Source organism: Lagenorhynchus albirostris, chromosome 1 (assembly GCF_949774975.1).
Source record: "Lagenorhynchus albirostris chromosome 1, mLagAlb1.1, whole genome shotgun sequence".
Taxonomy (NCBI): Eukaryota; Metazoa; Chordata; class Mammalia; order Artiodactyla; family Delphinidae; genus Lagenorhynchus; species Lagenorhynchus albirostris.
This window is the reverse complement of record NC_083095.1, coordinates 43506468-43516600: the sequence shown is the minus strand read 5'-3', so window position 1 is coordinate 43516600 and position 10133 is coordinate 43506468. Positions and strand designations below refer to the sequence as shown.

At 41.4% G+C, this 10133-nt stretch overlaps 1 protein-coding gene across 1 annotated transcript in view; it reads right to left on the bottom strand.

Moving 5' to 3' along the window:
• Nucleotides 1-932: 932 nt before the first annotated feature.
• The window catches only part of SLC35F4 (solute carrier family 35 member F4), a 281919-nt gene continuing 272718 nt past the window's right edge, over nt 933-10133 (bottom strand). Inside the window, exons 5-8 of the mRNA XM_060167065.1 lie at nt 9058-9183; nt 6974-7166; nt 3524-3613; nt 933-1174 (exon numbers count right to left, since the gene is read on the bottom strand). Coding sequence (XP_060023048.1) covers nt 933-1174; nt 3524-3613; nt 6974-7166; nt 9058-9183 — 651 coding nt within the window. The remainder of the gene's footprint in view (nt 1175-3523; nt 3614-6973; nt 7167-9057; nt 9184-10133) is intronic.

The following is a 10133-nucleotide window of genomic DNA, read 5'->3' as shown; positions in this document are numbered from 1 at the left end:
AGAGGAGCAGCCAGTAAGGCAGAAAGAGAACCAGGAGACCATAATGGGATCTAGGTGAAGAGAACATTGCAGGAAAAAGGAGTGGTCATCATGCACATGCTACAGAGAGGACAATAAAGTAAGGGTTGAATAGTGTCAATATGGTTTTGCAAGAAAAAGGTCATTGGTGACTTTGGTGAATGCACTTCACCAGAGGAATGATGTGGGCAGAAGGTGGTGCCCAGAAGGTGGGTTGAAGAGTGAATGGGACTTGAAGTGACAGCAAATGTAAACAGCTCTAAAACTGGTGAAATAGATGTCCTCTCCATAACCATTATACCATTTTCAAATGTCTACCTCATATTAGAGATATTTCTAACCTCTTTTATGCTCTGTACTCCTGTAAGCGTGTTGAAAGTACAGATAGAGTCTTACATCTTCACGTCTTCATTGTTCCTAGTGTAGGTCTTGCATATGGAAGATACTCTGTTGATACTTAATTACTTTCCAGCTTTCAAATTGAAGGCTCTTATTGGACTTAAATATATGTAAAGTGTGTATCCTTTTCATGTACTTTCTCCTCTTATGCAATTTTTTCTGATTGAATGAAAAGGTCTCAGTTCCAGGTGAGAGAAAGGTAATGACAAGCCCATAATTTAATAGAACCTCATATTTTGAGAAAATTTTGTGAATTAGGGGAAAATCTCCCCCTCCCAAAAAAAACCCAGAAGAAATAGAACAAGTATGAATATGTTTTAATAAAAAAATTTATTATGATTATTTACACCAGTTCCTTGATAAGCATATAAATGTAAACTTTTATTGTTAGCATTATTTCACATATGACTTATGCAAATTCAGAGTTAATACTGTCGTTTGAGTGTACAGGTGGTGAGAAAATTTTATTATATTCACAGAATATACATACACGTGCGTTCAAAATGTGTTCCTCTCTAAGCCAGTGGTATGGACACAGTCCCAATGGCCCTGTTTCTGCTTCTCAGGTGGACACTGGGATCAGTGATATCATCCACATGCTCCTCACTCTTCTTTTCCTTCAGGCTGTTGATGAATCTCAGGGTAATTTCATCCCACTCCTCCGGCAATAGCATCAGCAGAAACCCAATGCAGATGATGATGGTAGCAGCCAGGCGGACGACATTGAATATCACCTCCTGCTTCAGGAGATCCACAGCTAGGGAAGGAACGGCAAGTCAGTCAGTCCATCACTGTTTCTAAGCTTCTCTGAAAACAAATGACCCCATCAGTGCTACTTCTAAGAGATTTCCAAAAGTCTCTCTTGTTCTCTCAAGCTCATCTTCTCTTTTTCCACGTCATTATCAATACCGCTCTCTCCATTTGCTTTCCATTCCCTCTCTCTAAATCGTACTTACCCTTCCAGGCAAATGCCATCTGATTGAATAACCTCTGCAGTTAAAAAATTTTTTTTTAAATTTTATATTGGGTATTGTTGATTAATAATGTTGTGTTAGTTTCAGGCGTACAGCAAAGTGATTCAGTTATACATGATACATGTATCTATTCTTTTTCAAATTCTTTTCCCATTTAGGTTATTACAGAATATTGAGCAGAGTTCCCTGTGCTATACAGTAGGTCCTTGTTGGTTACCTATTTTAAATATAGCAGTGTGTACATGCAGTTTTATTTCTTAATACTTTTCCTCTGCATCCCTTCATGCTTCTCCAGTTTCACTGGACCGCTGAAGATTTTTTAAATGAGCCAGGCTTATTAATGTCTAGGTCTTTGCACATGCTAGTCTTTTTAAAAATTTTAATTGAGGTAAATTTCATATAAAATAAAATTAACTGGCTTAAAGTGAGTTTAGTAGCATTTTGTACATTCGTTTTGTACAGCTTAATGTACAACCGCCTCCATCTGTTTCCAAAACATTTTCATTATTTCAAAATAAAACCCCGTACCCATTAAGCAGTTACTCCCCAGCCCACTACTCTCACCCCGCAACACCTGGCAACCGTCAGCCTGCTGTGTGTCTGTGGATTTACCTATTCTAGATATTTCCTATAAATGGAAGCATACAATATGTGACCTTTTGTATCTGGCTTCTTTTGCTTAGCATAATGTTTTCGAGGTTCAACCATATTGTAGTATGCATTAGGGCTTCATTCCTTTTTATGGCTGAGTAATATCCCATTGTATCACAACTTGTTTATCAATTCATCTCTGGATGGCCATTTAGGTGTTTCCACCTTTGGCTGTTGTAAATAGTATGAACATTCACATACAAGGATATTTTTGAGTCCCTGTTTTCAGTTTTGCAGGAATGTAACTAGGAGTGGAATCATATATATGCTGTTCTCTTTGCATGGAATGCTCTTCCCTCTTCATATGCACTTCATCCAGCTAAACCCTCTGTTAGATCCCTCCCTTTACTCTTCTTGCAGGAAGCCTCCTTGGATGCCCCTCCTGTGTGCGCTCAGAGCATTCAGTACATACCTCTATCAAAGCCATTCTCTCTCTACATTGTAATTACTCAGTTCCTTTCATCTCCTTTCTACACTACATGGTCCTGAGGGTAGAGGCTGTGTCTTAGTCAGGATCTATCACCAGGTGTTAGCACAGTTGTTAGCATATACTAAGTGCTCAGAAATTATTTATTGAATGAATGAATTCATGGATGAATGAATGGAATTCCTTGACAACTCCACTCCTCCCTGATATGACTTTCCTCTATATATCTTATAGTCCTTGGAGTCTTTTACACAATTTGGCATTTGATGATAAATTACTTTGTAGAGTTCTAAGTTATTTCATATATGTCGGTCTTGTTTTCCATATTCAGTGTAAGTTTCTTATGGGAACAATAATATCTTTTTTTCCCAGTCTCTTCTATAGTCATGATCACATAGTAAGTGCTCAATAAATATTTGCTGATTGTACTGGGGGTAAAGAAAGATGGCTACCTAAGACTTGGAAAAATAGAATTTTAAAATTAGAAGGACTATATAGTCATCCAGATAACCCACTTTCATTATTTGTTCCACGGACAGTTTAGCTAGAAAGATTTTCCTGGAAAAGTAGCTTCTCCTCTTGTCCCTGAAGTGAATCAAATTGCTTTTTTCTTATGTCTGTTCCAGAGGACCATCTGCTGTGCCCCCAGGAGAATCGTTCACAGCTCCCCATGGATAGTCTGATGGGGTGCCAACAGCTTGTATGTTTCCTACACTTTCATTAGTGATGTTTGAGAGTCCTATGCTGGGATGCCTTTTGTTTCCATAGGACTTCCTCTAAAAATACCACAAAATTATGTTGTCAGGGAGGTTACATGAAACCCAAATGATACATTTGGTATTTAATTCTAAAAGCACAACCAAGTTAAAACAGTGTTTGTAGCTGGAAATTTTAAATGTGATGCATAGTTATTCTGTTGTCTGCCACCTTCATGATATTTAAAAACATCTTCCCAGGCAAGTGACATAAGTCACAATTGCTCGAAGAAACAATTCAGGGTATAAAACAAACACAAGCAGGAGACTTCCTGTGCACACGTCAAATCGTACAGTACCTGCATTTCCAGGAACGCTGAGCACTGTTCCGATGGAGATGAGGATTGGGTATGTCAGCACCACACCAACATTCACCAGGATGTTGAAGGCTGTAAAATAAAGGAGGATATACAGGATAAAGGGGAATTGCTACGCTGGGCTCTTTCCTTCTTAACATAAAAGAATCCATGTCTATGCTAAACATGCCTTCTAAATTATCTGTACCATTGGTCAATTAATCCTCTAATTCTGGAGATGGATTCATATGTATTGTACCTGAAATAGTCATATTCCTTTTTCCTCCTCTGCTATCCTGGCTGCCTGATCTCTTGGTTGGCAAAGCGGGTAGGGAGCCATGCAAAGAAGTGAAATAATCAGTTCAGTACCCTGCTCATTAGCACTATAAAGTTGAGCCAGAGGTTGAAAGCTGGTGACTGATTGGGGCTTCCTCCCTTGTTACTTTACTATATCATGCTATATTCCTGAATAACTAAAAGGCCCTGGTGTTACTGCCTAACAGAAGATCTGTCCAAGGATGGCCTATGCTGCATTATTCCCTCTCTTTTGGGGTGAGCATTACATGAGCAAACAAAGTTGTGTGCAGTGTAATTCACCGAACCCCAGGCACCTTCTCCACATCCTGATTTGTGCACAGATAACCCCAGGGCAGGTCCACAGAACCAACTGTAGGTATAACTTGATACCGTTTAATACATATCTTCTGACATTTTTAGGTAAATATAAAGTTAGTTAAAATAATTATCTACACAAAAATGATCAAAAATACTTGTTTTTGAAAAGAAAATGATAAATTACATAGCATTATTTTAATAGATTTCAAGCTAATGTTTGTTTTAGGGGTTAGAGAAATTAGTCTTAACGACTACAAAAAGTCCTCAATTCAGAAAGGATCTCTGTGGAAATGACTCAAAACCCTGTTGCCCGTTCTCTGTAGAACCAAAGATGGGTCTAGAACCATTCCAGTTAGGACAGTGTTTATTCTTCTACTGTTATCTATAATTTCTTACTTTAATTAAGCTCACTAACTTAGTCATCTGGAGTCACTCCTGCTTGTTGGTTAGAGACGGTGGGTTGGACTTTCACAAAACTTGGGCTTGTTCATAATTTTCATACAATAGTAGTGGCAATAAAGGCAGAGGACCTTCCTAAGTTGATAACTACTCCTTTATGGCAGAGCTGCAATGGGAATGAATATTCCAGCATCTCAACTCTCTCCTCAAGTTTGGGGAGTCAAATATGACCTGTTCTAACAAATCAGGAATTTATTAAACACAGCACAGACTCTGCTAAACTTCCCAACTGTCATTTTAGTGGCTGAACTGGATATTTTAGCAGATCGATAGGAAGTATTGGTATTTGTTTGAGAACTGAGCTTTTCTCACTCAACAAGAACCGAGTGGCTTCACTGCAATGGGTGTCTGCTTTTCCTTAGTGCGTTAGGTGGAACACTTACAAGCTCTTTTGACAATCTCAGGACAAGAATACATAATTCAATATGTTGTCTATAGCACGGGGCCCTGCCCGAGTTTAAGTGGGCCTCAGACATGTCAGGTGAATGGATGATGTCAATCTGCACGTGGGCTATGGCCAAGCCAGAGCAGGAATGAGGCCAGGTGAACCTAAGCAGATTGAAGCCATAGTTACAGGTGATGGGGGGTGGGGTCAGAGTTCAGCCTGCTCTTTGCCTCTCAGATCTGTCTCCAGCCCTGCTCTCACTAGATCATATCTGATTCCTATGGAGAAGAGAAGGTGGCACTAAAAGCTCAAGAGCAGAAGCACTGAAGATTGTAAAACCCTGGGGTGTGTAACACAGTCAGGAGAGAGGCTGTCTCCTCATTTTGTCACAGGGCAACCCTGGCACAGAGAGGGCTCCAGGCACGGGGATGAGCCTGTGGGCAGCTCTAAGCTGGGTGGCACTGCACCCAGTGCAGTGTGGAGATCATGCTGCTTGGTTGAGAACTGCAGGGTCCGGCTAGCATGGGTGATGCCCAGCCTGAGCAGGCTTGCTTAGGAGCACGTATTAGAGGTGCCAAGGGATCAACGTGGGCGGAGGGCTACTTTGCAGCAAGCTGGAGATCACGGTCACAGCTGGGGCCAAGAGGTAGTGAAATTTGGGCTATGGTTATTCCCAATTAGATTGTTTCTGGCCAGGAAGAGATCTAGGCACTTTTAATTAGGGTGTTTTGGTCTTATGGAAAGACTGCTATTGATTTCTACTACTCAATTTAGCACAGGTTATGAGCGGCCATAACTACACATTTTTGGTCTTCAAAAGTAGAATTTAAAGGATCAACAGTTAATGTTTGATCTTTCTCATGAGTGTTTCCTGTCTAGTTGAAGAGCTCCCCTTAGGGGCCTGGGCCAGAGTAGAAGAAGATGATCCAATGTCTTTGTGGGAACGAAAACAAGGGCATTCTTTTTCCCTCCTTACTTGCAGTGCTGTTTCAGACTATGTCACCTTGATAAATAAGGTCAACTGAGGGGCGGCAGATGTCCTGCAGGTCCAGTATGGCAGGTGAACATGGAGTAGGCAGAGGGTGCTGTTACCGGGTGGAACGGGGGGAGAGGAGCAGAACGAAAGGGGTTTGATTCTGAGCAGAGACACTGAGTCATTGGGTGTTTGTTGTTGTTCAACGGCTTGGTGAGGAAAGAGTGGGCTTGTTATATTGAGGTTCCTCTCACATTAAATGAAAGCACAGCTGGAAAGTGGGAGCCCCCCAGCTGGTCAGGTGAAGCAGACAGCCTCAGAGTCATGGGGAGTTGGGAGACAGAACATGAGAAACACTCCAGGTGGCTATTTCTTGGTCATCTGCTAGGCACAGCCTACTTAGCAGGGCCACCTCGTCCTGTTCTGTCATCTTCTCTTTCTCGGTGAGGGTTTCCCATCTCAAACTCATTCTCCAGACACGACCAGAGTAGACTGTTTAGAATGCAGATGTAAGCCTGTCACCTCCCTGCTTAAAGATCATTAAGTGGATTTGAAAGCCAATCCCCTCAACATGGCGTTCCAGGCCCTCCGTGACCTGCTGCCCTCCCGAATGACATCTCCTTCCTTCCTCCCCAGTTCCTTCTGCACTTGGTGCTCCTGCCATTTTGATCCACTTTGAGTCCCTTGAATCCCCCATCCACTCTCCCCCCCGCCTGACACACTGTGCCACACATGGAACACAATGACATCATACAGTACATCGTGAAGCATGGACGAGGCTACTTGAGGATCCGTGGTGATCAGCTCAGCACTTAACCCATGGGAGGCATACTAGCTGGATAGCTCTGATCTAATCAAGCAATAATCTGCAAAGAACTTTGCAACCATTAACCAACGTTAGGTAAGTTTGGGAAATAGAGGACAGGGGTACCCAAAGGAATAATCTTACTATGACAATTTAACTCTCCAAGGAGAGGTCAAGTGACATAGGAAATGGAAGGCAAAACCCAGGGCCACTTACCCAGCCAGAGCCCTGCCATCCCGCAGAGACAGCCCCACGGCAGAGCTGCAAACGAGGACCAGTGCTCCACCTTGGTGAGATACAGGATGACCGGGGTGAAGGAGATGAAGATTAAGTTGAAGAAACCCAAAGTGGAGACAAAGTGTGCTGCTTCACCAAAGTTGGCACTTCCGAGAAACATCTTAAACAAAACCTAGAACGAGAGAGGAACTCATTAGCCACACAGTCAGGGACATTGTTGTATCAGAAGGGCAATTTCTACATCATGAACTAACTGGCCTAGGGTTTATGCTCTATGTCTTCTTATCCCACCGTCTCCATGGCACTAAATGTGCTGCTGAGATAAGGAATTCAGATGCCCTCTAGCCTTCATATGAAACAGCAAATGCCATAAAATGAATTCCACTTTCTGTGCCACAGGGATACTGCACGCTGGGAAAAACACCACCATCAGTTATGGCTATGGCGTGGATGATAAATAAGAGTGCAGGCAAGCCCAGAAACATCTAGGATTGAGGTGCCGTCAGTTCTTCTCTTCAAGCATGGGATTCATTTTACCCTTATTTTGACAGGTGCTGAAAACTAAATTGGACAGAGAGAGCCTATCATTATATTACTGAGAGAAATAGTAACAATGCCATGGATTTATAAGCACTTTTCTCTCTGAGCCTAAAATATTTTCACAAGTACCGTATTCTCCAGATTTAAAAAAAGATGGTCTTTGTTTTCTGGATTATAAATCTGTGTGTAGAAAAAGATGGCAAGGAGACATATATAGCTAACCTAAATCACACATCAGGCTGGGGAGGAGCCAGTTCTCTGGTCCATATTTCTTGGCTTTTTAACCCCTCTGCTTCCTTTATTAATCCTTAAACAATGTAGCACAGAGTATCTCTTTTCTATGGTGCACATACGATTTTGTGCATGTCAGCAAAATATTACCACTCCCAGAATGAATACATCTGTAACATGGTCAGGAGAATTCTCTCTATAAAAGAGCCATCCCAGGCATATAGCAAGTCCGGGCATTGCTTTTAATTTCAACTAAACGTATCATTTTTTTCTCTTGAGAGACTTAAGAGAACTTGAGCACGTGCTCGTGGTATTTGGTCCCATCACACATCTCCGTGGGGTCTCAGTTGGGGGCAAGTTAGACACCAATGGTGATTGAGTGAACACCTGTCAAGCTTGTCACAGAATCAGTGGGCCAGGAAATGTCGATATGGAAATAGACACAATGTCCTCTGAGCGGCAGAGTTGATGAATAATCGGAACAGGCATCCAGGGGGGATGCAAAGGGCATTTTCTGCCTTTCAGAGAGGATTTTCTCATTGAAACCCCAAGAGAGGTGAAAGTGGAACAGTTCTTTAGCTACATCCAGAAAGTTGGCTCTGAAAAGTGGAGCTTCTGTGAATAACCTTTTAGATCTGCTCTCTTAATCCTCACTTCTGAAGTCAGGGACAGTGACTCCGAATAGAGCTTTCACTGATGACAGGCCACCCCAGGGGAGAAAGAACTGTGAGTACAAACCCAGAGTATCCATCAGAGAGGAAAAGAGGCTCTTCATTTAGCTCATAACACGGCACGGGGTTAATATGCAACAAACAGTAAACTCTCAAGGTATTTTTAATACCTCATGGTAGTTGAAATAATGACCTCGGTAGTTAATTAAAGAAACATAGGGGAGAAGTCTTCCCCGGCTCCTGCTATAACTGATGGATGATTTGGGAGGGTTCGGGGCACGGACCACGGGCTTTGGAGTTGACCAGTCCGAGTTTAAATCTTGGCTCTATCACTTCCTGGCTGGATGATCTTGGACAAGTTACTTAATCTTTCGAAGTCTCAGTTTCCTCATCTGGAAAGTGGGGATAAGTACCTATGCCTCATAAAGGTGCATTATTAACACAGGTGAAAATTTCTAGTAAGCACCCAGCCTGTAGCAAGTACTCAATAATTGGTACTTGTTATTATTTAAACCATCTTTTTTTTTGCTAGTCAAGATTTTCTTTGTCCTTCCTTCTTTTATTACTTAAAAGTCTAAGCTACAAATGACAGTTGAGTACATAAGGAAGTGCACAAAATACCTTATACAGTGCAGATGTCGAGGCCGAGCCCACTGCAAATGCTACTCCTATGATGGAATCAGCGTGGAAATTATCTGCATACGCCATCATGACGATGCCAGTGATTGCCATTATTGCGGCAACTATCTATCAAGTAGAATGCAAAGAGAAAAAATTTTTTAATTGATGCCTCCATACCCCAGAGAAGCAATTGAAGGCTTCGTGGGAGTTGCTACATGCTTCCTCAAACCCAATTACCTCTTGTACATCACTGTTTAAATGTAGGAAAGGTCAGTATTAGCAAGAAATCCGTATGCTCATGAGACATCCAGGCAGAAAATATAGAAGCTGCTCACATTCTAATTAAGGGCTAGTAATTGTAGTTTAATTTTTAGATCAACTTCCTAGAGATTAATACCCATAGTGGTGAAATAAATTTAATAGGAAGTCACTTCTTAGCATTTTCATCTGTACTGTGTTCTTTTTCCTCAGACAATTCAGCATACATTTTAATCAGCTCCTTGGATCAATGCATGTTTCTGAACATCTCCACATAACCAGAACTTGATTATGGAGACATAATATTGATGCAGCTAGGAGGACACTTTTAGGCCAAAGTGAAAAAAGGAAAGAGAATAATCTTTCAGAGTGATTTATAAGGAGCGAGCTGAGTTCGCACTGTCACTTGGAATGTCAAACGGAGGCTAGTTCTTCCTTTTGTTTACATGCAAATTAAGCCACAGAAAGATAATTTCATTCAATTATTCTAGAGCATTAGCTGTATAAAGTGAAATATTAAGAATTTGATTGAAATCATAATGGTTGACTGTAAATTAATATGATCCTTGGTATATTCCAAACAGGAGTCCACTTCCTTTGTGAAACGCTGGTTGGCATCTCTTTAATTTACCTTGAACTGGTTCTACTGGAAAACATTTTAGAGCTACAATAAACAGTAAAATGACAACCCTGGAATAGGAAACACTATGTCATTTCCTTGTGAAATAGTCTCACTGACTTCAAAATCATGATGCAACTTTGTGGGAAATTTAAATATACCTGGTGATCGATTTTGTTAAGCTTCAGTTCTGAGGATT